General features: G+C 69.6%; 2 protein-coding genes across 7 annotated transcripts; both read right to left on the reverse strand.

Moving 5' to 3' along the window:
• Positions 1 to 222: 222 nt before the first annotated feature.
• On the reverse strand, positions 223 to 17,346 carry DOK7 (docking protein 7). Of its 5 annotated transcripts, XM_059676674.1 has the most exons (10): positions 17,195 to 17,346; positions 17,083 to 17,128; positions 11,633 to 11,863; positions 10,606 to 10,806; positions 7,795 to 7,914; positions 7,133 to 7,252; positions 6,170 to 6,897; positions 1,650 to 1,693; positions 823 to 965; positions 223 to 566 (listed from the first exon to the last, which is right to left on the reverse strand). In XM_059676674.1, the coding sequence occupies exons 1-10, from the start codon at positions 17,246 to 17,248 to the stop codon at positions 430 to 432; spliced, it is 1,824 nt and encodes a 607-aa protein (XP_059532657.1). In that variant the 5' UTR covers positions 17,249 to 17,346; the 3' UTR covers positions 223 to 429. The 5 variants fall into 5 exon arrangements, with proteins under 5 accessions (XP_059532657.1, XP_059532623.1, XP_059532632.1 ...); XM_059676649.1 differs by lacking the exons at positions 223 to 566; positions 823 to 965; positions 1,650 to 1,693 and having other exon boundaries at positions 6,003 to 6,897; positions 17,219 to 17,346; XM_059676640.1 differs by lacking the exons at positions 223 to 566; positions 823 to 965; positions 1,650 to 1,693; positions 17,083 to 17,128 and having other exon boundaries at positions 5,056 to 6,897; positions 11,633 to 11,838.
• Positions 17,347 to 19,421: 2,075 nt separating this feature from the next.
• On the reverse strand, positions 19,422 to 27,470 carry HGFAC (HGF activator). 2 transcript variants are annotated; one of them, XM_059676768.1, is made up of 14 exons: positions 27,149 to 27,470; positions 26,502 to 26,682; positions 26,284 to 26,383; positions 26,003 to 26,082; positions 25,317 to 25,439; positions 25,072 to 25,203; positions 24,847 to 24,957; positions 24,577 to 24,751; positions 23,970 to 24,055; positions 23,158 to 23,413; positions 21,694 to 21,833; positions 21,287 to 21,427; positions 21,060 to 21,208; positions 19,422 to 20,558 (listed from the first exon to the last, which is right to left on the reverse strand). In XM_059676768.1, exons 1-14 carry the CDS (start codon positions 27,263 to 27,265, stop codon positions 20,376 to 20,378), a joined length of 1,974 nt encoding a protein of 657 aa, XP_059532751.1. In that variant the 5' UTR covers positions 27,266 to 27,470; the 3' UTR covers positions 19,422 to 20,375. The 2 variants fall into 2 exon arrangements, with proteins under 2 accessions (XP_059532751.1, XP_059532761.1); XM_059676778.1 differs by having other exon boundaries at positions 26,284 to 26,380; positions 27,149 to 27,469.
• Between the last annotated feature and the right edge of the window lie 185 nt (positions 27,471 to 27,655).

Consider the following 27,655-nt stretch of genomic DNA (forward strand, 5'->3'; position numbering starts at 1 on the left):
TGGCTTTAATATTTACGTGAGTAACTGGTGGGTCCCGGGAAGCGGTCAGGAAACACGCTGGCGCCTGCCGGGTCGGAAGGTGGACCAGCCCTCCCAGGGCCAGGCTCGGCCGGCGGCGCCGCCCCCAGCGCAGGGCAGTGCTGCGCAGGGTGTGCGGCTGGAGGGCCCTGGCCGCTGCCTGGGTGGGACGTGGGCTTCACTGTCATCGCTCAGGCGGCCGCCACCTCGGAAGGAAGGGGCCGTCGCATCCCAGGGCCATCGGTAGCGCAGCCCTGGGGCCCGGGCACCAGCCATGCCCCCCTGGGGCCAGCAGGCCGTGAGACACGGACCTCAGACCTCGGGGATGGGCACAGGCCCCGGGAGGCTGGCTGCCGGGCCCCCGGTCGCCACTGCTCAGCCACGGCCGTGCAGTCACGAGGGCGAGGCCGCTCAGCGAGGGGCCCCCTTCCTCCTGGGCTCCAGCTGGGCCAGCCGCTCCTCGCGGGCCTGTGCGTGCTGGGCCCCCGCCCGCTGGGCCGCCGCCGTGGCCGCCAGGTCGATCTGCGCGTAGCCGGAGGTGCTGGCCCCTGGAAGCGGCCCCGGTGAGCTGGCCCAGGGGCCCCAGGAAGCCGCTCCTCCCGCAGGGGCCTCGGCGGGACAGGGCGCAGGGCTGGGGGTCCTACCCTTGCCCTCCACCCAGCAGGGCCTGAGCCGGAAGCGGGGGGGGGGGGGATGCGGGGGGCTCCTGGGCGGGAGCGCAGCTCAGCAGGAGGAAGGACAGGGTGGCTGGCAGCCAGGTGCCAGGGTAAGGCCCTCACTCCCAGGGGCCCATGGGGGACCCACCTCGGACGCCCGCGCCTGCCTCCGGGAGCTCCAGGCCCAGGTAGTGCAGCTGCTTCGTGGAGGAGGGGCTGGCAGGGATGTTCACATAGGTGGTCGCCGCGCCTCCTGCAGGGACAGGGCTGTGAGTCCCGGGGGGCCGAGGGCTGAGCCGGCCCGAGTGCAGCAAAGAGCTCCCCCCTTCACTCCTCCAGGGCCTGGTCCGGCTTAGGGGGTCCTGACCCCACCCACGTCCCTCCCTGACCTTCACCCCCGGGCTTCTGACAAGGGTGCCCCACCCCCACCCCTGCAATGCCCACTGCAGCCCAGTGACCATACCCTCTGTCTCTGGCCCCTGCATGCCACCCACCCACCACCCTAACCCCAACCACCCTCCCGGCCACTCCCTCCTCAGGTCCCCGCGCCCAGCTCCTCCCAGGCAGGACACCCCACCCTGCCCCGGCCCCGGGCTAACCCCGGGTGACTGCCTACTCCAGGTTTCAGGGGCCCCTCCCCTGAACCCCCATGTCCATCCACAGTGACACCTCCTCCAGGATGGCCTCAGGCACACCAAGTCCCCTCCACCGTCCACGAAACTGCCCCCTGGGGTTCAGGGCAGGGCCCCAAGTAGCAGGCTGCCAGGTGCAGACGACCGCCCTGCCGGCCTGGCTGGGGCAGGACTGACCACGTGGCCCAGGCCCCCTCCCCAGCAGCCCCGCGCTCCTGCCCAGGCTGTGGCGCGCTGCCCACCACCCGGCCCTCTCAGGTGCAGGTGCCCTGGCTGGGCCGTCCCTGCAGCCGCTGTGACCGCCCCTCCCGTCCCGCGTGCAGAGCTGGGACTGAGGCCGAGCCTACCTGGGTGCGTGGGGGGCGCAGGGGACGAGGCCGCGGCTCCCTAGACCAGAGAGAGCTGGGTCAGCATCGCCTGTTCCCACCCCTCACCCCGCGGAGCCAGGACGCTGACCGGAAGAGTGACGCAGGACAGGGGGCCAGGCCACCCACAGGGGAGACCAGCCTGGGCCCCTCTCCGTGTGCCCCTGGAGTCGCCTGTCCCCGCGCCCCCCAGCACCCACAGGCCCCGAGGGGAGAGGATCGGCCCAGGCCCACCCGCCCCAGGTGAGCTGGACTGGCTTTCTGGCTGCAGCCGCCACCCGCGCCTCCTCCAGGTGCAGACAGAGCAGAGAAGGAAGGCGCTGGTGGCCCCAAGCAGGGGCTCTGACCAGGAGGGAGGGAAGGCGGCCCTGCCTGGCACCCGATCCCTGTAGGAGTTGCCCCGGGAGGGGCAGGGCAGGGGCCGGACAGCGTCCTGGAGAGGGCAGCCCAGCAGTGGGGCGTCGAGGCGGGGCTGGGGGCTGGCGAGGTGCCCAGCCTGCTCGCTGGGAAGGCGAGGTGCTGCCAGGCTCAGCATATACTCCCCCACTCCCCACCCCACCCCCCGCGCATCCCCCCACCCCACCCCGGTCCAGGCCAGGCTGCAGACCGCCTGTGTACAGGAGCCCTGGGTGCGCTCACGCCTTGCCCGGGGACCTGATCTTCCACATCCAGGGCGGCCAGCCCACTGGCCTCCAGGAGCGGGCACCCACACAGGCCCCCTGCCCTCGGAGCCCCCCCTCCCCCGGACCTGCTTCCAGGCTAGTCCTGCAGGTGCCTATCAAACCCTGCGCTGTGGGGGCACAGCATGTGCTGGGGATGAGCCGCATGCGTCCCTCCCTGGGGGCCAGAGGGCAGGGGAGTCGGGGGACAGGGCTCAGGACTCCTGAGGAGGTCCGTCCTCTGGGTGCCCCCAGCCCTGTCCCTGGCAGGAAGCCCCGCTTGGCCCACCCGCCCTGGGCAGGAGCGGAGCGGCAGTGCTCACTCGAGGGAGGGAGGGAGGGAGGGAGGGACCAAAAGGCTGTGCTGGTGGCCCCACCTCCCTGGGCCATCCTGGGACCCAAGGGGAGCCCGAGGTATGAAATGCCTGGCCCCCAAGAGCCCCAAAGGCCACAGGGTCAGAGGCCATTCCCATGAAGGGTCCCTCCCTCCTTGGGTGAGGATGTGAGGGTTAGGGCTAGGGTTAGGGTTAGGGTTAGGGCTAGGGTTAGGGTTAGGGCTAGGGCTAGGGTTAGGGTTAGGGCCAGGGTTAGGGTTAGGGTTAGGGTTAGGGTTAGGGCTAGGTTTAGGGTGTGGGTTAGGGTTAGGGTCAGTATTATGGTTAGGGCTAGGGTTAGGGTTAGGGCTAGGTTTAGGGTGTGGGTTAGGGTTAGGGTCAGTATTATGGTTAGGGCTAGGGTTAGGGCTAGGGTTAGGGTTAGGGCTAGGTTTAGGGTGTGGGTTAGGGTTAGGGTCAGTATTATGGTTAGGGCTAGGGTTAGGGTTAGGGTTAGGGCTAGGGCTTGGGCTAGGGCTAGGGCTAGGGTTAGGGTTAGGGCCAGGGTTAGGGTTAGGGCTAGGGTTAGGGTTAGGGTTAGGGTTATGTTTAGGGTTAGGGTTAGGGTGTGGGTTAGGGTTAGGGTTAGGCCTAGGGCTAGGGTTAGGGTTAGGGTTAGGGTTAGGGTGTGGGTTAGGGTTAGGGTCAGGATTAGGGTTAGGGTTAGGGCTAGGGTTAGGGCTAGGGTCAGGGTAAGGGTTAGGGCTAGGGTTAGGTCTAGGGTTAGGTTTAGGGCTAGGGTTAGGGTTAGGGTTAGGGTTATGTTTAGGGTTAGGGTTAGGGTGTGGGTTAGGGTTAGGCCTAGGGCTAGGGTTAGGGTTATGTTTAGGGTTAGGGTGTGGGTTAGGGTTAGGGTCAGGATTAGTGTTAGGGTTAGGGCTAGGGTTAGGGTTAGGGTTAGGTTTCGGGTTACGTTTATCATTAAGGTTAATGTTAGGGCAAAGAAGGTAACTCACTGAACATCTGGGGCCTCAGTCTTCTGTGGCCAGAGTGACGCTGGCCCGTTCTGTGGACACGGGACTCAAGGATAGAAGCCCCATGGGATTTTATTAGGACTGAGCCCAGCCCTACGGGTCACTCCCTGCTTGCTGGCAACTATAGGGTTAGGGTTAGGGTTAGGGTTTGGGTTAGGGTCAGGATTAGCGTTAGGGCTAGGGCTAGGGTTAGGGTTAGGGTTTGGGTTAGGGCTAGGGTTAGGGTTAGGGTTAGGATTAGGGTTTAGGTTTAAGGCTCGGGTTAGGGTTATGTTTTGGGTTAGGGTTAGGGTCAGGTTTAGGGTTAGAGTTAGGGTGTGGGTTAGTGTTAGGGTTATGGTTATGGTTATCATTAAGGTTAATGTTAGGGCAAAGAAGGTAACTCACTGAACCTCTGGGGCCTCAGTCTGCTGTGGCCAGATCGATGCTGGCCCTGTCTGTGGACACGGGTCTCATGGACAGAGGCCCTGTGGGATTTTGTCAGGACTGAGCCCAGCCCTACAGGTCACTCCCTGCTCGCTGGCAGCTGTAGCTCACAGCCCGTGTTTTTGCGGAGGCCTGCGGGTTCCCTGTTGGGTGGAGGTGATGTTGGCCGTGTTTGTAATAATTCTGCTAACAGGCCTCTAACAACACCTGTGATCTCATTGCCCCCTCTCCGTGTTCCCAGGGAGGCCAGGCCTGCTGGCCCTGCTGTGGAGGAGGAAACTGAGGCTCAGACAGGTGGAGTGACTTCTGCCCCCCGCCCCCCTGGCCAATAGGAGAGTCCAGCTCTGTCCCAACGCCCGCCTTTCCCACCTGCAGTGGGCAGGGCCCACCACTCCCCATCCCACTGGGTGTAAATGAGGGTGGAAGGGGGTGACAGGACAGGACGTGCAGTGGAGACCGTGGTGGGGTCCCTGGAGCTCCACCACCCCCGGGAGAGCCTGGAGCGAGGGCAGCCACCTGCCTGCATCCCCGGGCCTCTGAGGACCTCACTGTGGCCTCCAGTGAACACGCAGAGACCGCATATCATATGTGTACATGCCATACAGACCATACACATGCACAATGTACACAAATGCACAAAACATGCATGTGTGCTGCATGCACATGGACATGTCACACACCACAAGTGCACACAGAGAGGTGCATATACATATGTGTGCACACACACCACACAGCTGCATGCCACATCCAATACACAGCTGCACACACATGCACACGTAACACACCACAATGCACACGTGTGCACACATGAGCCCCAGAGGCTGTCTGAAGCCGCCACTCATTTCCACATGCAGCACACTGAGGCCTTAAGCGGCTGGACAGGCGCTCTGATCCCTGCGGAGCCGGTGGGCGGGGTGGGGAGCGCTGGGCACACGAAACAGGACGAGGTGATAAGAAAAGAACCTTTTATTTCCGGTCCAAGAATTCATTACAAACTGTCAGGTTTAAAAATGTAAAAGAGCAACAACCGCCTTCGGCCGACAGTGAAGGTATGAAGCGGACAGTAACGGTGAGCACTTGGCCCGACGGTGATTCCGGAGGAGGGACACGCCACCCAGAGTCCAGAATCCACGGGCACAGGCCGCTTGCGGTGCCTCTGAAATCGCAGCGCGAACGCACAGCCGAGGGCAGACAGCGCACTCCATGCAGGCGGCAGTTGGCCTCGAGGGCACCGGCAGGAGCGGGGTCACAGGCCCAGGGCCCAGGACCCAGGACAGTCGCAGAGGGACAGGCCCGAAGCGCGGCCCCCCTGCGTCTGAGCGCCGCCCGCCAGCCCTTTTGCAGCTGGTACAGCTGGGCCCCGCCAGGCTGGCCACAGCAGGTGTCCAGGCCCTGCCCCCGCCCCTGCCGGACCATCCAGGACGCAGCTGGTGTGGAGTGAGCGGAAGGGCGGTCCAGAGTCAGGAGGGCCAGCCCCACAGTCCCTGCGCCTCCCGAGCCTCAGTTTCCTCCCCACAGGACAGGCCGCCTGTGGGTGTGGGTGTGGGTGTGGGTCCGGGTCCGAGCAGGAGGCGGGGACAAGGAAGGTTCGCCCTACACTCGGACGCGCCGCAAGGCTGTCTCGGGCTCACGTTCCCAGACGCGACGCGTGAATGGAGCTGACCGGGGACTTCACTGCGGGCGGTGCCTGCGCGACGGGGGAGGGGACCCGACCGGGCAGTGACCGGGCAGCGGGCGGGGCTGTCCGAGGAGGCAGCGGGCGGGTGGGCGGCGCCTCTGGGCCGAGCAGGGCCAGGCCTGGGGGCCCGCCCCCCCCACCCCCGCCCCGCCCCTCCTGCCGCCTCCGCTGGAATCCAGGAGGCACTTCCAGCAGCGCCGGTGGGACCACCCGGTCCTGCGGGTTCGCCAGCGGCGGCAACACCCCCTTGCGGCCCCGACGCCCCAAAGGCCGGCCCTGGGGTGGTTGCGCTCCCCGCTGAGCCGCACGCTGCCGGGGTCACCGAACGGCAAAGGGCCGCCCCGCGGAGGCCGCGTCCTCCTGTCCTGTTCAGGGAGGGGGGTTTACCTTGAGTCCCCCGCAGACCGGACACGGGGCAAAGAAAGCCGGAGGGGGCCCCGCGCGGAGGCCGCCTGCTTCCCAGGGCTCTCGAGGGGCCGGGCCGGGCGGCGCCGCCTCGCTGCCGGGGGCCTCCGTCTCCTGGCCCCGCCGTCTCGCGCCCAGCCAGCCAGAGGGACACCCCGCGGACGTCGGGCCGCCCGGGTCCCCGGCTGCGCTGTCGCCCAGGCCGCCCTGCGCCGCCGGGGCCCGGTCCCGGGGGGCCTGGCGCAGGCTGCGGGGCGTGTCGTAGTGGGGCCGCGGGGCGCCGGGCACCTGGTACTCCGCGGTCCCGGGCGGGCAGGCGCACAGGCGGGGCTCGGGCGCCCCCGCCGCCGGCGGCAGGCTGAGCTGCGAGCCGAACTCGTCGCCCGCGCGCCACACGTCCAGGCTGCTCCCCGCGCAGGACGAGCAGCTGCCCGAGTAGGAGGAGTGGCTGCCCGTGGCGATGCCGCTGTCCGAGGAGCTCTGGCGGCCCACCTCCTGCAGCTGCCGCGGCCGCAGCGGCCTGGGCGGCGGCCTGGAGGCGCCCGGCGCGGCCTCCCCGAGGGCGAGGGCGGAAGCCGGCAGCCCGGGCCCCTCCTGCGACGCGCTGGCGGAGGACGAGGACGGCTCCGGCCACGCGGCGAGCCGGCTGCTGGCGCTGACGTCCGAGTGGCTGGCCTCCGACGAGGAGCTGGACAGGCTGCGGTCGTCCCCTGAGCCGGAGGGAGAGGCGCTGGGCGCTCGCCGCCGGAACGTCCCCGGCCGCCTCCCTCCCCACGCGCGGCGGCGCCCTGAGCCCGTTAGTTGGGGCCTCGGCCCCGTGGCACCTGGTGCTGGGCACCGGGAGTCGGGGATGAACCAGGGAAAGGACGGCGAGCGCGAGGGGGGAGGGGCGAGGGCTCGGAGGTCGCGAAGGCCCACCCCGCCTCCCCAGCCCGCGGGCGGTACCTCCGCTGCCCGGCCGGCCGCAGTGGGACAAGAGGCTGAGCCGCTTCTCCAGCTGCAGGGCCTCCAGGGCCTCCTGGGCCACTCGCTCCTCCGCGGTGGCGGGGGCCCCGGGGCCGGCGTCTGCGGCAGAGGAACCACAAGAGGCAGCCCCAGCCTCCTGACCCCCCGACCCCCGCCACGGCCCACGCGCCACCCAGGACGCAAGGTGAGCCCGGCACGGTCAGGGCCCCATGCGCCCTGGTGCAGCCCCAACGCCACGCAGGCCACGGGCGACCCCGCCGTCCACACCCCTGCACCGCACCGCGCCCGGGGCTGCACGTCAGGACGGCGCCAGCAGAGGGCGCTGCGGGCCCAGCGAGCCGGCTGAGCCCCGGGCCGGCTCGGGAAGGAGGGAGCCAGGCCACAGCCGGGAAGGCGACGCAGGTGTGGCCCGCGGTGCAGCCCCTGCCCACCCGCCTCCAGCCCTCCGTCCCCGCGACCTCAGGGGGCCCGTCCGGGTCGGGGCTTCTGGCTGACCACTCCTGTCCCCGCTGTCCCTGCCAGAAGCGGGGCCCGGTGTCCGCCCGGCTCAGCCGGAGGAGGAGGCCTGTGCCCAGGGCCCAGCGGAGCGGGGACAGGGCAGAGGCCTAGGGACCCTCCCGCTGGGACGGCGCCCCACGCACCTGGGAGAACCGGCCGCAGCCCAGAGGGGCCCTTGCTCGGGGAGATGCCCCGGACGATGCAGTCGAACAGGAAGCTGATCCGCTCCCCCTCGGCAGAGGACAGGAAGAAGACTCCAGCCCCTGCGGGGACAGCCCGTCAGCCCGGCCCCCACAGCGGGCGGCACCCTGGGCGGGGGTGGGCTGGCAGGAGGAAGCCCTGAGCAGAGCCTGGAGGCCCCTGTCAGGAGCGTCCCCTGTACCCTCGCCCCCTGCCGGGGTGAGTCTCACAGCTCCGGAGCCCTGGGGACCAGCCACGCCAGCGCGCACCCCTCCTGTGTGACAGGAATGGGGGGGCCTCCCCGTGGGCACAGGGGCTCCAGCGGCTGGTGGCCACAGGAGGAGCTAGCCGGTGTCCTGGCTGCACGGGGAGCCCAGCAGCCCCCCCACATCTCCAGTTCCTCTGGGGGGAAAGGGCTGCCTGGAGCAGGGCCCACCCCCAGGAAGGGCGGAGACTTAGCGTCGGGCTCCACACCTGTCCCCTTGCCCCTGGTCCTGAGTGGTGAGGAGGTGCTGGCCTGCGCCTAGAAGAACCGGCCCCTGCCCACCAGCCAGCGCCGGCCCCGCACGCCCGGCCCTGTGTACAGGTGCAGGCTGAGGGCCTGTGGGCTCCCTCCCGGCAAAGGAAGGGCCCGGTGGGGATCCCAGCCCCAGGGGTGGACAGAGGGGGCACCTGGGCAGAGGGGGGACCTGGGGCAGAGGGGGGACCTGGGGCAGAGGGGGGACCTGGGCAGAGGGGGCGCCTGGGCAGAGGGGGGACCTGGGGCAGAGGGGGTGCCTTGGCAGAGGGGGGACCTGGGGCAGAGGGGGCGCCTGGGCAGAGGGCAGGTGGGTGAGTCAGCGCCGCCGGGTGAATGAAATCCCTCCTGCCAGTGAATGGGACGCGTCATGCGGGCGGGGCGGCGGCGGCCTCAGCGCACAGGAATGCCCGGGCCCAGGCGCTGCCGTTGCCCAGAGAAAGGCACGTGCTCCGGAGGGAAGGTCCCTGGCGCCGGGCAGCCCCACCCCTGGCAGCGCCACGGTGCGGAGGGCCCGGCACGGGGTCGGTACCCTGGGTCCGAGGCAAGGCCCCACCTGTGACCTGCTGCTGAGCCGGGAAAGCTGAGGCCCAGAGGGGCCCCCACCGGGGCTCCCCCGCCCGCTGCGCCCACCAAGGGCCCGGCCTCTAATCCGAGCTCCGGGCAGCTGGCAGCCGCCGGGCACAGTCAGTCCCCCGACTATAAAAAACCACATTACAGGGGCGCCGGGCGCCGCATTCCTCCGCGTCTGCCAGCGCCCCGCTGCGGGCCAGGCGGCTGCTGGCCGAGGCTCCTGGACGGGCGCTCCCTGACCTCTCGCTGGCCCTCCAGGCGCTGGCCCCGCTGCCCACGGGCTCCCGGGGGGAGGGCTCCCCCGAGGCCGAGTCCCCCCAACCCAGTGGGTACAGCGCCCCGTGGAGCAGAGGAGGAAACAGGAGGAAAGGCGAGCGGAGGCGAGGGGGGAGCGATCTGCAGACGGTCGCACCGTCCATCCGGGACCCTGGGCCGAATGGGAACGCCTCCAGCTGGAGGGAGGGGTGAGGCTCCCGGGCCCTGGGCCACCAGGCAGGTCCCGCACTCGGACGGGCAAGTGTGGGGGCTGCCCGCCCCGGGTTCCTCCTGCAGGATGGGGTCCGCACAGGCCAGTGCGTCGCCCCCTCCCCTCGCCCCCGGCTGGGTGTCCCCGCGCCATCTGGACACTCGCCCCAGCATCGCGCTGGGGTGGCACCAGCCCGGCCCCCCCAACCCCAGAGCGGGAGCCACAGGTCAGAAGTGATGGGGCCTCAGAGCCGGGGCCTCGACCTCCTCGCTGGACCCTGACCCCCTGAGGGTTCCTGTTCTCTGACTGCGACTCACCAACGTCCCTCGTCCGCTGCCGGGGGGTGGGGGGCGGGGGGCCGCGACCCAGGCTGCCCAGACCCCTGCACTAGACGGGCTGGCGCCAGGAGGGGCCCCAGGCTGCACCCCCACCCTGGGACCCTCACCTCACCCCTCCTCACACCCCACTGCCCCTCCCGCGCCCCCTTCAATCACCACCTGGTTAAGGGGCCAGGAACCCACAGGCCCTCCCCCCACAGCTGCTGGGAACCCGCCCCCCAGCGCGACCACCGCTGGCACCTCCCCGGGCCCTGCCTCCCCCCTGCACCGCCCAGATGCCACCTCACACACGTCTGCGGGGGCTCCCGGCGACCTGGCAACCTCTCCTCTTGGTGGAGGAGAGAAGGGGCTCCAGGCCCCCGGCAGCAGCTGTCACCCGTCACCCCAAGGCCACAGCAGGGCCACATCCCCCAGGAGCCATGCCCACACCCCAGCCATGCCAGCCAGACCTCGGCGCAGCCAGGCAGGCGGCCCAGAGCCCCCGAGGCCCAGGTCCGCCCCGCAGCGGCCAGGCCTCACACCCTCCGCTCCCCTCCAGACCTGCCCTGGGAGCTGGCCTGGCCTCCTCCGGGGCCGGGCAGTCCTCCATCCTCCCTGCCCGGGGGGGGGGGGGGGTCCCCGTGTGTGAGGGCGCTTTCTTCTCATTAAATCTGAACTTGAACTCCGACACAGCGGCCTCGGACGCAGGGCCATCCTGGGACCCCAAGGCACGGCGCCTCCGGCAGCTTTGCGGGGGCCCTCCTCACCCTCCGCCGCAGGGCCCGTCCCCAGGGTCGGATCAGCACCCAGCGCCCTGGCCGGTCCCCAGCCGCCGGCAAAGCGGGGGTGACCTGGGGTGGAGGCCGGGGGAGGCGGGGCAGGCCCCTGGCCGCAGACTTACAGTAGCCACACCTGGTCCCGCCTTCCAAGATGAAGCCGTGGGGCACGGCCCCGTAGCGCCGCAGGTCCGACAGCTTCCACTGCCCCGCGACGGCCGGGGGCACGGCCCTGGCCACCACCAGCATGTCGTTGCAGAGGTGGAGGGTGGCAGGGCCGCTCTCCAGCTTGGTGCCCGGAGCCACCGTCACGGGGAACCTGTGCACTGAGCCAGGCAGGGAGAGGGCATCAGCGGGGGCAGAGGGCAGGGAGAGGGCATCAGCGGGGCAGAGGGCAGGGAGAGGGCATCAGCGGGGGCAGAGGGCAGGGAGAGGGCATCAGCGGGGCAGAGGGCAGGAAGAGGGCATCAGCGGGGGCAGAGGGCAGGGAGAGGGCATCAGCGGGGGCAGAGGGCAGGGAGAGGGCATCAGCGGGGCAGAGGGCAGGGAGAGGGCATCAGCGGGGGCAGAGGGCAGGGAGAGGGCATCAGCGGGGCAGAGGGCAGGGAGAGGGCATCAGCGGGGGCAGAGGGCAGGGAGAGGGCATCAGCGGGGCAGAGGGCAGGGAGAGGGCAGCAGCGGGGGCAGAGGGCAGGGAGAGGGCATGATAGGGCAGCAGTGGGGCAGGGGCAGGGGCAGAGGGCAGGGCAGAGGGCAGCACCAGCCCCGTGGCTGCCCTCACCTCCCTGGCCTTCAAGCCGGGCAAGCCCTCGGAGTGGCTGCCCTGCCCATTCCTGCCACCCACAGCCGGGCTTGGCTCCGGGGCGGCTCCTCACGGACTCTCCCTCAGGAAGCAGCCCGTTTCAAAGACGGGGAAACTGAGGCTCAGGGAGTTGCTGCAGCGCCCGGGCTGCCTCACAGCCGCCTGGCAACAGGGGCCTCCCTTCTCGGTTAGGGGTCTCCCTGGTGCTGAGCACACTCATCCCACCTCGGAGAGGGGTGCACCCTGGGGGACCAGTCCCCAGGGAGGGTGACAGCAGCCTGCCCGGCCCTGCGTCATCTCCACCCTCTGAGCCCGCCCCCGAGACACCCGCCAGGCCCAGGGCCACTCACCCTCGCCGAGGGCGTAGCGGATGCGGGCGTCCCAGGCGCACATGGCCTCGCGGCTGTCGAAGCCCAGCATGACGGCCTGCGACAGGCAGACGATGGCCAGCGTGTGGGCCAGGCCCTCGTAGGCCAGGCCGGGCTCCAGGCCGCAGATGTCCTCCAGCGTCAGGCTGCTGCGCTCCCGCAGGCCCTTGGCGCGCTCCGCCCGGTCCCTGTAGGCCAGCATCAGCAGGCAGTCTGCGGGGGGCGGGCGGGGCGTCAGGGCGCCAGCCAGCACCCGCCCCAGGGAGTCCTGGGTTCTCGGGGTGACCCCGAGCCAGCCACGCAGCCATTCCGCCTCGTGTGCTGGGGTCCCCCCGCCTGTTCCAACGGGAAAGCCGGCAGCTGGCTAGCAGGGTGGGGACAGGTGTAGCGACGCTCAGCCACCGAGCCACCAGCGCCGCTGCACCTCCGTGTGGCCCCAGAACACCCTGCCTCCAGCGCAGCCCCACCCCTCCCCCAGTCTTTGGTTGGGGCGCAGCGTCCCGTTTAAGTGGGTGGCCCCCCGAATCCTGCAGGAAAGCGCGAGACATCGCCTGGGGAGCAGGGCAGGGGCGCTGCCGCTTTGATCCCTGACCTACAGCGCCAACCCCACGTGGGCGAACACTGCCCCTGCCCCTGCCGCTGGTCCCTGGCCCCTGCCCCTGCCCCCTGCCCCTGTCCCTGCCCCTGCCCCCTGCCCCTGCCCCTGCCCCTGCCGCTGGTCCCTGGCCCCTGCCCCTGCCCCTGACCCCTGACCCCTGCCCCTGCCCCTGCCCCTGCCCCTGCCCCCTGCCACTGCCCCTGCCCCTGGCCCCTGTCCCTGCCCTTGTCCCTGCCCCTGTCCCTGCCCCTGCCCCTGTCCCTGTCCCTGCCCCTGACGCTGCCGGGAATGAGCCGCGGTGCTGGCTGGCTCCTGCCCAGCCTGGCTCCAACCTTGGTCCCAGCCTCAGAGCAAGGGGGCCTGAGCGACAGCGAGGCCACTGCCCACCGCAGCCTCCGTCCCCGCTGCGCCCTCCGCCCGAGGGGTGACAGCAGGTGGCTGTGTCCCCGCAAACCCACGCTCACAGCCTCACGGCGGGGACAGAGCTGGGGCCTCGCCTCCTGCTCAAGACCTGGCCACTGTGTTCAGATGCTTCCACCAGGAACTGCAAAGATCTCCCATTTTGAGAAAATAAAGAAGGAAATCAGAACCCATCAGAGGTTCCAGCATGTTCTCTCCCAAGTGTGGCCCGGAGTCAGTCACACGGCAGCAGAAAGGCGTGTGTCCATGGAAATGTCCCCCAATGTGTCTCTAGAGCCCAGAGACGCCAGGACAGGAGGGAGCAGTGACCGCAGGAAGGCCAGCAGGAGACCGTGGGGAAGACTCCCGGGGGGGGGGAGGGGCGGGGGGAAGCGCAGGGCAGGCAGTTGCCGGGGAGCAGGCCAGGGACAGCCCCCCCCCCACCTCCCGTGCTCTCCTCACAGCAGCCCCCCCGCCCACTCAGCGCTGGGAGCCTCTCTGTCCACCTGAGAAATGGGCACCCCCCGCCCCGAGGCCCTGACTGGGCCCCCGTCACACGGGAGCCCTTGGCATCGCCACCCCACAGGCGAGCACGGGGCTAGCAGGTCCCTAAACACAGGGAAGGGTGCAGCCTGCCCACGTGGCCTGCCCCAGGCTAGCCCGCCCCAGCCCTGCAGGGAGGGGGCAGTAGGGGACTGGTCTCGGGGTGGGAAAGGCAAAGGGCCCTGCTCCTGTCGGGACCCTGAAAGTCCCTCACTGGTCCCCTGGGGGCCCACTCTCACCCCCCCTCTGCCCCACAGCCTCCCCGCCTCCCCTTAGCCCTCCTTCTGCTCAGGGCAGCCTGGGGGCCCAGGGGACAGCCCAGCAGTCAGGCACTGAGCAGGATAAGAGGAGGAACCGTGAGGGAGGTGATGGGCAGGGACAGGCACTGACGGCAGCGAGGGCGGTGCACCTGGGCTCAGGGTCAGAGAACAGACGTTGACTTCTGAGTGATGGAAGGAGTCAGCCCAGCAGCCCCACAAGGAACAGCATGGTGCTGGAGGGAACAGCCAGTGCAAAGGCTCAGAGGCAGGGACCCAGAGGGCTGGGCCGGCATGAGGGATAGGGGAAGAGTGGTCCCAGATCAGGCGTTTAGGTCGGGGGCCTGGAGAGGCAGGCTAGAGCCTCATTCCAACGCCCCAGGGAGCCTGCGGGCTCTAAGCCAAGGGGCCTGGCCTGGCCGCGTGTGGAGAGGGGACGCGGGTGACCACAGAGCCTCCAGCTCCGGCAGCTGCTCAGGAGAGAGGCGCTGGCTGGGCCGCCTGAGGTCACCACGGCGACAGGTCCAGAGAGCCTCACTCACAGGCCCTCCTGGAGGCAGGATGAGGGAGAGGAGAGGGAAGGGATGCTGGGGCCAGTGGGGCAGGGGCCGAGCTGGGGTGCTGTCCCGGACACGTGAGCCAGAGAGGCCTGTGGGGCAGCAGGCGGCGTGCCCCCAGCAGCTGAATGTAAAAATAACCGTGGAGTCATGAGCTCGCAAAGGCCTTTACAGCAGGGAGGGGGCATCTGGGAAGAGAGCCTCCCAACTCCGTGGGGGGCGGGGGCCTGCCGCGAAGACCAGAGCCCGAATTGCTGGAGATGGGGGTCCCCACGCCGACAAGGCCGGAGCCGGCATGGAGGCGGGAGGAGCAGCAGCTGGACTTGCCCTGACAGTGACCTTGAGGCGGTGTCTTCGGGGGAGCAGCTGCTGGAGCCAGGGGACCTGCTGATGGTGCGGCAGGGGGTGGGGCGCGTGGGCTTGGGGGCCACTGGCCGGGCTGGCCTGCAGGTGCCGCACTGGCCCGCTCACTGGCTGGTGCAGGAAGGACCGGGTTCAGGCTGTGCACCTGGGCGTGGAGGGCGTGCGGGCTCACACAGGCATTGGGGGCACACAGGCTCCGGGTTCCCGGCCCGTGCCACCGCCCCCCCCCCCCAGTCTGGGCAGGGAGCACCCCATGTGAGCAGAGCCAGATCTGAGCTGAGGGGCCCCGGCTGCACCCACATTGTTCAGGCTGCCTGCCTGGCCGGGACCCAGACGTCCCGCCCATTCCTGTGGGCACAGAGCTCCCAAGGCCAGGAGACCCTCCGCTCACCACCAGCCCGGACCCACCACAGCGCCAACCCCCGGGAGGCCCTGGGAGGCTCCGTCCCTGGCAGCTGTGCAGCCGCAGGTGCTGCCGAGAGCAGTGGGGCTCCCAGCCCCTCGCCCAGCAGGTCCCACCCCGGCAGGCTGCCCACGAGGCGAGGCTGCTCGGGCACCCGCCTCAGCACAGACCCGGGGAGACAGGGCAGCCTGCCACGGGGCAGCAGGGCTGTGGGGCTGGGGGCTGGGGGCTGGGGGCAGGCTATGCCTATAATAATGCCCGAGGCCCTTCTCCGGGCTGGACGAAGCCCCCAGGGCACCCACACAGGACGAGGTAAGAGGGACCCCTGAGCGTGGTGGGCCGGGAGCCACCCAATGCTCTGCTCCGGAAGTGCCTCTGGACGCCTCATCTCCAGGCCGCACACGACACCCCCTCCCACCATCCTGAGCCTCAGCCTGGAGGAAGGGAGACGCTGCCCGCCACCAGGCGTGGGCCCGGCCACAGAGGGACCAGGCACGCATCCCCGCCAGGACAGGCTGAGGCCAGGGACACGCCCACGAAGCCTTAGGGCCCGTGGGGCAGGTTCTCCCCGTCCGCTTCCCTAGGTGCGGCCCTTCCTCGCCCGGGAGACAAGCAAGGTGCCCTTCGCGCCGCACCCTGCCGCCTCTTAGTGTCCGCGGGCCCTCCCGGGACAAACTCGAGGGCAGGACTGACCCCCCTCCTTCCCAGGCTCCCCGTGTCGCCTCACCAGGATCGGGGGTCTCAGCTGTGAAGTCCTCAGGGATGGAACCTGCTCCCCGCCCCAGAGCCCCTGGGGGAGCTGGTCTTCAGGACAGGCAGGGAGGGGGCTGGATGGGTCGCGGCCCCAGCACCCGGCACATGGGGGGGGGCAGGGCCGCGCACAGGGGGCTCGGCGGGAGCCTCTGCCTCGGTCTGTAAGATGCCTGCAGTTCTCATGCCCAACAGGGTGGACGTCACCCAGAGGGGAGACCCTGGACCCGAGGGCCCCAGTGTCCTGCCCGCTCCTCTCCAGCAGCTCCGCCCTGGGCTCCCGCAGCGGCTGCTCCCTGCGGCTCCGGCACTGGGGACCCTGAGCTCCATGATTCTGCCTCTTTGGGGGCCTGTACACTCCCCCTGCACCCCCAGACCCATGCTCACGCTCAGACAGCGGACACTGGCAAGAAGGCCACCACGGGCTGAAACCACTGCTCCCCCCACCCCCCCCAGACAAAGACCAACTCCAGGGCTGCTCTTCCAGGGGGACCCCCCCAGGTCTGCACGGGCCCAGCACACCACAGCTGGCTGAAGCCCTTCACCAGCACATGGGCCTGTGCCCTGCCTGCCCTCGCCTGGCTGGGGCTCTCCCTGTCTCCCAGCCCCACGCCCTCCCCGAAGGGCCTCCCTGCAGTTCCCGGGACAGGGCACCAGGCGCAGGGGCCGCGGGAGAGGCGGCGAGTCCCCCTGGCAGGGAGCCAGGCCCCAGAGGGGCGGCAAGGCCGGCAGGGAGTGAGCCCGGCCAAAAGCGGGCCTTGCACTGCACCCGCGAGGTACCCGGAGCAGGCTCTGAAGAAGGGACGGAGGAGGGGGCGCAGGAGACCAGGAGGGCACCCCACACCCTCTCTGGGAAGCAACAGCCCGAGGCTCCTGGAAGCCTGTGGCAGGCCCCACTGTGCGGTGCACCCAGCATCCCACACAGAGCCTGCCGGGCGGCTCCGGGCACCTGTCTCCACCAGCAGCTGCAGCCGGCGCCAGCTTCCCAACTGGCCCAGTCACTGCTGAAGGGGGAGATGCCCGGCTTCGGGCTGGGGTGCCGCCTTGGGGGGCGGGGGCCATTCTCTCCTCCAGGGCTGTGCCCCCACACCAGGTGACCCCTTTCTCAGAAGCACCCCTGCTCCCACCCCAGCCCGGCCCCTGCTCTACCTGGGGCAGGTGGGGGGTCCGTGGGGCAGGTGGAGAGCCGCGGGGCAGGTGGGGGGCCGCGGGGCAGGTGGGAGGGCCAGGCCCCACCCCTCGGCTCCAGGCCCTGGCTCAGTGGTCATTCTGTGGGTCCCTGGGGGTCGGAGGGCAGCCGGTTCGCACTCGCACCCCCGCGGGCGCAGTCCGCCTCCGGAAAGGGGTTGTCGCCCGGGCCTTGGGGCTGACACTGCGCTCAGCCCCGCACCGGCCGCGGTGGGTCCGGTCCCGGCGGCGGAGGCCAGGCCGCCGCGCTCTCCGGTTACAGCCTCAGCCCCGGCGCCGGCTATTTCGGGGAGCTGGCCGCGCTCCGCCGCCCAGCGCAGGAGGCCACCGGCGCCCGCGCCCCGCGCCCAGCCCGGCCCGCCCAGCCCGCTCACCTGCCACCGGCGACGGCTTGCGCAGCACCAGCCACCTACTCTTCCACTGCGGGGACAGGGGGCGTGAGCGGCCGCCCGCGCCCGCCCGCCCCCGCCCGCCGCGCGCCCGCACCTTCTTGCCGTCCCGCAGCTTGACCTGGCCCTCCACCAGCGCCGCCTCGGTCATCTTCTGTCATGGTTCCCGCCGCCCGGCCCGCGCCCGCCGCCCGCCGCCCGGCCCAGGGTCACTTTCAGAACAGCTCGCGGAGGCCGGCCGGCGGGCGGGGCGGGCGGGGCGGGGCCGGCGGGCGGGGCGGGGCCGGCGGGCGGGGCGGGGCCGGCGGGCGGGGCGGGGCCGGCGGGCGGGGCGGGGCCGGCGGGCGGGGCGGGAAGGGGCGGGGCGTCAGAGGTGTGCGCTTCCCCGGCTCCGCCGAAGCCACGCGGGGCGCACGGCCCATGCAGCCCGTGCAGCCCACGCAGCCCACGTAGCCCACGCAGCCCATGCAGAACCGGGCCGTGTGGCTCGGAGCCGGCGCACGTGGTGCCTGGGGTGCTGCTTCCCCTCCCCAAGAAGAGCAAACCCCACACAAAGGGGCTCCTCTGCCCCCGTCCCCCAGTTTCCAAGTTCATCTCCACCAGCCTGGCCTCCCCGCTGGCACCTGCCCCCCAGCACCCAGGGCCGCCCCCCGCCCCCCGCCAGGCGCCCTGACTACAGACTGACTTTGGGGCGACCCAGCCCCAGCCCTTCAGTCCCCTCTCCTCTCCCTCGGAGGTCGCCCACTCCCCAGCGGGGTGATGGAGGGGGTCCTAGCGCATGGCCTGGGGCGCGAACCCCAGTTCAGCTGCTGCCGGGTGTGGCGGGACCAGGGCTGCGTGTCTGGTCTCCTGCAGCCCAGGGGGCACTGTGCCCCGAAGGTGGCCCCCAGAGCTGTGCTGCTCTGTACCGGCCGGCCGCGGGGAGGCCCTTCTGGGGGGTGGGGTGTGGGGGGGACTTGGCGCTGGGATTCCCGCCTCCACCTGTAGCTCTAGCTCAGGTTCCGGTTCTCCAGGAACCCAGGTGGTCCAGGCACCTGGCAGGGCTACACCCCGGTGTCAGCAGCTCCCCTCTCTGACTCCAGGGACATCCAAGACAAGCGGGTGAGGCAGAGGTGGGGGCGCCCCAGAGAAGCCACGAGAAGCATGCGCTCTACTGGGGGTCCCCTCAACCCGTTACCCCGGAATCCGCCTCAGGAAGGCTGCCAGTGGGGCACGGGGTCTCTACACTGTCCAGGTCCTTCAGGCTGGGCCCTGCCGCCCACGGAGCAGGAAGTGACACTCAGAGCACAGGTCAGTCTCGCTCCGTCTGGCCCCCGTCGCTGAGCCTGGACCGGGTGGGAGCGTGGCTGGGTGCAGAGTGCCATCCCCCCTCCCCACTTGGGGCCCCCTCCCCCCCGCCCCTGGGGGTCTGAGAGGGCAGGTCCCTGGTGGCCACCAGCTTGAAGCTGATGCCCTGGGATCTCTTGTCTGGGCCAAGGCAGAGCGGGGCTGGGGAGCAGCTCGGGTGCCCTGCGCCCCTCCCCCCCGTCACCTGCATGGCTCCCGCAGCCTTTCCCACAGCAGCTGCCCCGCCACAGAGGCCATTCATGCGCCCACACGTCTCAGGCCCCAGGGGCTGGCCCTGGACAGCTGGCACAGGCGGGTGGTGGCTGGGGGCTGTGGCCACTGCCACATCCGCCACCCCAGGCGCCTGGCACTTGGTCATCCTTGCCGGGAGGGACGTGCCTGCATTCTTGAGGGCTGGCCCTGGCCCAGCTCCCGCCACGCCTGGCGCTGCACCTGCTCCGGGACCGGCCAGGGAAATTCAGGCTCAGCCGGGAGAGTCCCCTCCCCTCCAGGGCCGCAGGGCCTCTGAAAGGCAGGAGCCTCAGCGTGGCTCCCACTCCGGACGCTGGGTCGGCTCCAGCCTCTACTCCTCGGTTCCTGCTGCAGACCCCGTGTGTGTCCCCCAGTTCATGTGTGAAGTCTAGCCCTTTGTGTGCCCGTGTCAGGAGGGGCCTTGGGAGGTGAGCAGGTCACGAGGGTGGAGCCCCCACGGCGGGATTAGTGACCTTCTCAGCAGAGACACCTGAGGACACAGCCAGCAGGCGGCCGTCTGCACACCTGGAAGTGAGCCCTCTCAGAGCCCGGCCTCTGGCTCCTGGCCACTGGGCCTGTGAGGGACTCTTGAGCTCATGCTGAGGTTGGTATAGCCTTGAGGACAGACACTGACAGTCTCAGTCAGAAACGCAAATGTCAAATCCTAAACAGAAATCTAAGCAAATCTGAAACGAGCTTATAAAAGACAATAGCGTGACCAATATCCAGAATCCTTGCAGGCTGCATGACAGGACAAGTCGGACGGGTTTATTCACAAGGTATCATTGTGGGGGGCCCCGGGGTGCTCTGCTGCCCTGGCTCCTTCAGACCAGGGGGTGAGGGGGGGTGAGTCACCGCAACTGTCCAGAGCCATGTGCGTGTGTGGGGAGTGACCGTCGGTGGGGGTCTGGGTGTACCGGTGTGCCTGGCCACTGTAACAAAGCACCACAGACTGGGGACTTAAGCAGCGGACACAGCATCTCAAGGTTCCGGGCAGAGGTCCCGGATGGAGGTGTCCACAGCGGGGGAGCTGCTCAGGCCCATCCCTGGCTGCAGATGGCCGCCTCCCCAGGTGGCACGTCACACCGGCTTCCTTCCGTCTGCCTGGCCCCACTCTCCCTGTCTTATAAGGACACATTGTGTTGGATCAGGGCCCACCCTGACCTCATGCTAACCTGGTCGCTCTGTGAAGGTCTTCTCTCTAAACAGTCCTATTCTGAGGTCCTGACGCCAACACACGGGTTTTAGGGTACAACCTGTAACACCGAGGTGACCCCAAAAGGAGGGAGCCAGGGACATCAATACTCCATCTCACTCGGCTCCTTCTCAGACCTCCTGCCGGGCTCCCTGAGGCCCCACCATAACCCACTGGGCACAGAGTTCACTGATCTCCTGGGCTGGGAACAAGCCTGGGGGGCACATGGACGATGCCTGGCTCACACTCTGGCTCAGCAGCTCACTCAGGAATGCAAAGCTGGCTCGGCCCTAGACAACTATACACGCGCGTCACCTCTTTAACGGACCCACACTCAACACCGGGGGGCGGGGGTAGGGTTAGAGGGAGCTCCTGCAGGGGAGGTGTGTGCAGGTCTGGGTCGGCCTTGGAGGGAGGCTGGGCGAGCTGTGCTCGTGGGAGCAGCTTTATTGCCAGCCGGCGGGGAACGGCAAGGAGGCAGCATGTCCCGGGGGGGGGGGGGGGCTCAGGGGGAATCTGCAGGCCGCTTAGGGGGCCGAATCCGGTCGTTGATCCAGTTCACGTAATTGGCCACTCGGGTGTAGACGCCGGGCTTGTTGTGCCGCCCGCAGCCATCGCCCCAGCTGATGATGCCGTACAGGTAGGCCACGCCGTTCTTCTCACAGACCAGGGGTCCCCCTGAGTCCCCCTGCAGCAGAGCTGCCCGTCAGAGCCGGGGCCAGCTCAGGAGACCTGGCTCAGCTCCTCGGCACCCCGGAAACGCCCGCCCCCCACTCCCTGGCCACATCTGAGTTGTGTGACTGGGAAGTGTGATGGGCCTCTCTGGGCCTCAGTTTCCCCATCTATAACACCTCAGGCTTGCACACACACGTCCTGCCTGGATGAGTGTGCGCTGCCGGGACTGGCCGATGGGAGAGCCTGCGGTGAGAGCTCTGGGGGAAGAGGCTGGCCTTTGGGGTCACGTGGCCAGCCCTGCCCTCGGTTGGGCAGCTGGGCTGTCCGGCTTTGTGACCTGCCCTTCCCTGGGCCCCAGGCTCCCCATCTGTGTGAGGGGTGTCTCTGCCCCACTGTGGGGCCCCCCAACAGCGGCGGGAACAGGGATGGGGCATGTGTGCCGTCTGCCTTGGCCCCCGCTGGCCCTGCAGGCCGGTCCCCTTCCCCAGGGCGCGCAGGTCTGAGGCTGGCTCACCTGGCAGGCGTCAGACTTGCAGTCAAAGTAGCCGGCGCACAGCATGTTGGGGCTGATGTCCGCCCCGTACACCTCGGGGCTGCTGCACTTGTGGTCGGCCACCAGGGGCACCACCGCCTCCCGCAGGGAGCTGGAGTAGCCGCTCACATCTGCGGGCAGGGACACGTGTGTCAGGTGGGCACTGCTCCCTGGGCACCACGCTGCCAGCTGCCCCCACCGCCACGCACTCTCGTCCTGGTGGCCCCAGCCCGCGATCTGGCACTTGTGTCCCGCGGGGAAGGGGCTGCTGGGCTCAGGCAGGCAGATGGGCTGGACGAACTGGGAGCGGACGGCACAGCGGTCCCCCTTCTTCCTCAGCCGGATCAGGACTGGGCGGGAGAGAGGCCAGAGGTCAGCCGGGGTGGGGGGTCCATGACGGGTACAGCGTGGCCGCTGAGTCACACCCGGTGCGCCCTGCTGGGCGGGAGGCTGTGACGGGAAGACCCAGCGGAGGCGGGAAGGCCAGGCCAGACCCCTCCCCACGCCTGTCCCTCCGTCCACCCCTCCTCACATTCGCGGACCTGAGGGCTCCCAGGGTTCCCCAGGTGCCCACCCTGCCCCTCTCCTGGCTGCACCCGCCTGCCCTGAGCCTCACCAAGGTCATGGTCACTGGGGTTGAACACCGAGTACAGGGGGTACGGGATGTACTTCTCAATGCGAAATGCCTGTGTCACGTCCGTCGTCAGGTTGAAGAAGTGCTGGCCCAGGACCACGGAGACGCTCTCCCTTGGGGGGCTGTTGGGGGGGGGCAGCAGGGCTCTGGCCTCCCCTTGGGCCCTGAGGTTGGCTGTCCCTGCACCCATGGGGGCCAAGCGTCCCAGAGGCAGCCCCTCGGTCAGCCCCGGGCCTGTCAGCGCCCCCGCTTTCCCATCTGCTGTGTATGGGGGTCCCTCTCACTCTGCTCAGCCCTCCCAGGCCTCAGGCCACCTGGGAAACGGCCCCCACGCCTGGGCAGCCGATGCCCAGCTCACCGTGGGGCTCGGTGCCTCCGCCCCTGGGCAGGGCCAGAGCTCAGGGCTCCTGGGGCTCGCTCAGGGTGGGCGGCCAGTGAGCTCAGGGGTCACACAGGCCCTGGGGAGGGAGCCAGCTGCCTTTGTGTCCTCTACGGGGCGGGTCCAAGAGTCTGAGCCACGCCCTCAACCTCCTGCCTTCTCTCCTGACCACATCTGTCCCATTCCAGTCTTGCGGCCAGGCCAGCGTGCTGGGGTCCCCGTCCCCCCACCAAGATTGGCCCCTCCCGGCTCCTCCCCTCCCCCAGCCCCTTGACCCCTCAATCCCATACTCAGGGTCCCGTTTCCCAGGCCCAGCCAAGCGCGCCTGCGGAGGTAACAGGTCAGCGCAGGACTTGTGCCCACGGAGCCCGCCCCCCCCCACACACGCTGCAGTCCCTGGGGTGACCACGGGGGTGCACTGCCAATCCCCCAGTCTTCTCCCGGCTCCTGACTCCTGAGCTGTCAGTCAGGACAGTGCCCACCCCCCAGAACCCCCAGACCTCGGGGCCCCAGGCCGGCCGCTGGGCTGAGCTGGCTTTCGCTCGGAGCTTGCTGGTCCCCCGGGGAGTGAGAGGCGGGTCCGCACTCCCGGAGCCGCCGACTGGGCGGGGCCTCGAGTCCCAGCGCCCCCCCCCCCATGCCACCGGCAGTCCAGGGGCGGGGCTGGCGGGGCTGCACGGGCAGGCCCCGCCCACCACCCTACTGCGCATGCCTGACTATTCCCCCCAGCCCGCCCCCACCGCGCCCGGAGCATCTGACAGCCGGAGCCTGGGCGCCGGCAGGGATGGCATCGGGCGGGGCCCGCGGGTCTCTGCAGCCTCTGGGTCCAGCACTGGCTGGACGCCCCGTCCCACCGGAGGCAGAGGGGCGCCGCGGCCCAGGGAGCAGAGGCACCAAAGGATGGAGGTGGCGCGGGGACGCGGACAGGCAGCTGGGTGGGGGGACGGGGGCGGGGGGGAGGGGGAGAACCCAGAGATGTGGATGGCTGGGCCATGGTGGCTGGGTGGGGGTGGAGGCAGAGACGTGGGGGTGGGCCGGGGCGTCAGGACCCAGGGGCCAGCGCCCACCTGTTGGAGAAGCAGTGGGCGGCAGACACCACCCAGCAGGTGTGGATGAGGCTCCCCGCGCAGAAGCTGTCCCCGATGTAGATGGCGGCCAGCCAGGGGTGGGAGCCGGGCAGTGAGGACGAGCCCCCGATGATGCGAGGCCGGAGGAAGTTCCTCTTCTTGTGCCGCCGGCCGCAGGTCTGGCGCGCAGCGGGGGCAGCCTCAGGCACCGCCAGCAGGGCCAGGTCGGGTGGGAGCTGGATTCTGGTGAGGGATTCTGGGGGCACCGGTCGCTGGTCACACGAGCCCCAGGTGCACCCATCTGACACCCTCCTCAGCCCCCCGGGCGTTCCCCCGCCACCCTCCTCATCCTGGCAGCCTCTCTGGACGAGGGCCCCGGGCTGGCCTGGCTCTGCCTCCGGGCACAGGACTCACGCTCTGTCCTCGGCTTCCTCATCCATAGGAGGAGACCCCAACCCCAGGCTTTGGGGGAACCAGAGTGGCCTGCACACCTGGCAGGTGTTAGGGACCCCAGAGGCAAGGCCAGCAGGGGCAGAGAGCACGGGCAGGGCCAGAGGGGAGCTGCCCCCCAGCGTCTGCCTCCAGGGCGCCTGCTGGACGCCCCCATGCTGTTCGCCCTGCCGGACGCCCCCATGCCTGCATGTTCAGGGGCCCGGGGACCGGCCTGCCTGCTGACTTCTGGGACCAGCCCTGCCCCGGGAGCTGTTTCTCCACCGCTCGGAGAGAAGAGGCCGGGAGTGGGAGTGGGAGTGGGAGTGGGAGTGGGATGGGGCGGCACCGCCCACCCTGTTCCCCCTCCCGCCAGCGCGCACCGCAGGCCGCCAGGCGGCAGTACTCCCAGGAGAGCGCGTGCTCTTTCACCACGTAGCACCAGGGCCGCTCGTCCTTGTCGGGGTTCCTGGGGGCAGGGGAGCGGTGGGTGCTGTCACACTGCCCTCAGCGAGGGAAGTGGGGGTAGGGGCATGGGACCCCTTGCAGGGGGTCCTTCCACCCGCCCGGAGCAGCCTTGCTCGCTCTGTGATGGACACGGGCCTGGGGCCTGACCCCGCCTGGCCCTTCTCCCTGGGGAAGAGCCTCTAGGCCAGTGATGGCGAACCTTGTGAGCTCGGCGTGTCAGCATTTTGAAAAACCCTAACTTAACCCTGGTGCGTGTCACATATAGACATTTTTTGGTATTTGCAACCATAGTAAAACAAAGACTTGTATTTCTGGTATTTATTTTATATATTTAAATGCCATTTAACAAAGAAAAATCAACCAAAAAAATGAGTTCGCGTGTCACCTCGGACACGCGTGTCATAGGTTCGCCATCACTGGTCTGGGCAGAAGGGCCAGGAGCCCCTGTGCGCCTGACAGGAGGCCTCCCCAGGACGGACCCTGCCCGCGGGTGAGGTGGCCTCGGGCCGGGCCAGTGCTGACCGGCAGTAGGCGTGGGGGCCCAGGCCGAGCAGGGCTGCGGCGCCCACCGAGTCCACGTGCAGCTCCTGGTAGAGCAGGTCAGAGTTCCAGGCCAGGCAGCTGAGGCCCGAGGCTGCTGTGCTGGCCACGCCCCGGTACTCGGTGCCGTTCCCCACGAAGCAGCGCTGGGCGGGCACTGTGGGCAGCAGCGGCGGTGAGACTGGGCCCGAGGCTGCCCCCGCCCTGCCCAGCCCAGGGGCCGGCCCACGGCTCTGAGGCCGAGCCACTCACCGATGTTGCAGAGCCTCCCGGCGTGGCCCGGGGCACAGGCGCAGACGGTGGTCCCGGTGGCCACAATCAGGTGGCAGGTGCCCCCGTTCAGGCACGGGCTGCTCAGGCAAGCTGGGGGAGGGCTCAGAAGCTAGGCCGGGGCCGGACGCATGGGTGGTCCCAGCGGAATCCCTTCCCGACACGGGACGCCGTGGGAAGGCTCTGCCGCCCGCCCAGCCGGGGTACCTGTGTGGCGTGTGTCCTCACACTGGACCTGGCCCCCCGCGCACTGGCACTGCTCCACGTGGCCCTGGTGCACGCGGGCCCAGCTGTCGCCCTCCTCCAGGTACTCGTAGCGGGTCTCGTCGAAGCATTTCTCTGGGAACCACACCATGTGTCCCTGCTCTCGGCACACCACTGCCCCGTGCAGCCCCGCTGCATGCGGCGGGCGCCCCTCCCCCCAGGCCCCGCGGCCCCCAGGCCTCGCTCACCCGTGCCGCAGTCCTTGCCGGTGAAGCCCACAGGGCAGGTGCAGTGGTGGGAGCCGGGGTCCTGGGTGTTGGTGCAGGAGCCCCCGTTGAGGCAGGGGCTGGAGGCACAGGGATCCAGAGCCGCTGGGGACGTGCAGGAGGGGGGTAGGGGTCTCAGCCCGGGCAGTCTGTCCTCCCCCTCTGTGACCCTTGCTGCTTGCCTCTGTTGGGCCTGCCACCTTAAAGATGCCCCTTCTGGGGTCCTGGGAGGGGGTGCTGGGAGGGAATGCAGGCTGCCCACAGCCCCCCTCAGCACGCAGGGCCTCTGGCTCTGCTCCCAGCACCCTGGGAGCCTGACCACCCCCAGTCAGGCAGCACAGTCTCCTCCCTTGTGACCTGGGACCATCATAGGCAGGCTGCCAGCACCTGCAGACCCCACTGGCCCTCACCTGGACAGGGCTGGCCTGTGTGGCCGCAGGGCCTGGCCTGGCCACCAGGGGGCGTCTTGCTCCCAGCAATGGACAAAGTAACCCTGTGGCCCCAGAGGGGGTCCCCTGGCTGATGGCTCCCCTGCCCCTGTCCCCTGGGCCCCACCCCCTTCAGCATGTTGGCTGGATGCCCCAAGCTCAGCCCACACAGGCCCAGCCCCCTTCTGGCCTGGGCTCAGGCCTCCCGAACCGCCCCCTCCCCGCCCCCCAGGCACCCACCTGGGCCCTCCCGGGGCGTGGAGCCCTGCGCGCAGTAGCCCCAGGCCCGGTCACGGTCATAGTTGTGAGTCGTGGCACACCTGGGGGTGACGTGTGCGGTGACGTGGGTGCCCAGACCAGAGACCTGCCCCTCCAGCCCCGAGGTTGCGGATCTCTGTGTTGCACGCATTCACTCACGCCCATTCAGTTATGCGTCCATTCACCACACCTGTGTCACCCGTCTGAGCAGGAGGGGGGGGGCCGTGGGACCAGGAGAGGGGGCCTTGCCCAGTGGGACCCACCACTTCCTGTGGGCGCTTCCCTCCGACGTGCAGGAATGGAGCAGGCGGCCACCAAAGCGGAAGGGGAACCGGCAGGGCTGCCCGTCCTCGGTGAGCACTGCTGGGAGGTGGCCAGCATCACGGGCTCCCGCCCGTCCTCCCCCACTCCCCACCCTCCCCGACTCCCACCCACTGTCTGGGTGCAGCCCCCACCTCCTCCAGGAAGCCCCCTGACCGACCTGAGCCCCCAGGGCTGCTGCCGGAGGGGGCCACCCTGGGCGGGGAGGTGAGCCCCCCACCACGGGGACCCTCCGCCTTTGGAGTGCTCGCAGGAGAGGTTGTGGGGGTCACTGAGGTCACAGGAATAGTGGGGGTCCTGGAGGTCACTGTGGCATTAGGTTCTCGGGACTCCGTGTGGTTCTAGGAGGAGTCGAGAGCTGTGACAACATTCATGTGGGACCGGCCCCCCAACACTCAGGCCCTGCCCCGGGCCTCAGGTACTTGGGCCCTCAGACCTTGGAGTGGGGACTGGGCGCCACGGGGCCCTCCCGCCGAGCCCAGCAGGCCCACTGAGACAGCTGGCTCAGAGCCGGCCGCGCCTGCTCCATCCTGGGCCTAGGGCTGCGGTGAGGCCCTCAGAGGCCCTACTCCCACCTCAAACTCTCAGACCCCACAGGCCCAGAGCGGGGAGCGGCCCCCATGCCCCGAGGTGGGGCCCAGTAAGTTGGATGCCCAGGTTCTGCCCTGCCCACCAGCCCAGGACCCCCACAGCCAGCTTTCAGCACCTTGGGCCCCTTGCCCGCTCCACACGGGCCCTGGCCTCGGCCCCAGGACCCAGAGTGGGCACAGGGAGCCCCAGGTCACAGTGTGATGGGTCAGTGCTCACCCTTCCGGCCTGGGGCTGGGCTCTGAGAGGCGCCACCAGCAGCAGCAGCAGCAGCAGCAGCAGCAGCGACAGTCCAGGCGGGGGGCAGGGGCTGGGGACCCAGGCCCAGCGCCCCATGGCTCCTCCCGCGCTGGAGTGAGGGCAGAAGTCAGGAGCAGAGCGGCCGGGGCAGGCGGGGTCAAGGCCGCCTGGAAATGATTAACCGGCTGCCTCCCCTGCCGGCCCGAAGGCCCTTACTGGCCAGCTCACCCGCCAGGCCCACAGGGCATGTCCCATGTCCTGGGTCTCCCAGGATGGCATGCAGGCAGGGGCCTGGGCCCCCAGCCCGGCTTCCAGTTCCCGCGGGGCTGGCCACTGCGTGTTTGAGCTGCCCGTGCCCAGAGCAGCTGCGTGTCTGTTCGTTCCCGCCCAGCCAGAGGGGGTGCTGCCCACAACCAGGCCCAGGCCGGGCGGAGGGGAGGCTGGTGTGCTGGGCTGCGCGTGGCAGTGACCCAGGATGGGGGCCTC

The sequence above is a fragment of the Myotis daubentonii genome, chromosome 1 (genome assembly GCF_963259705.1).
Source record: "Myotis daubentonii chromosome 1, mMyoDau2.1, whole genome shotgun sequence".
NCBI lineage: Eukaryota > Metazoa > Chordata > Mammalia > Chiroptera > Vespertilionidae > Myotis > Myotis daubentonii.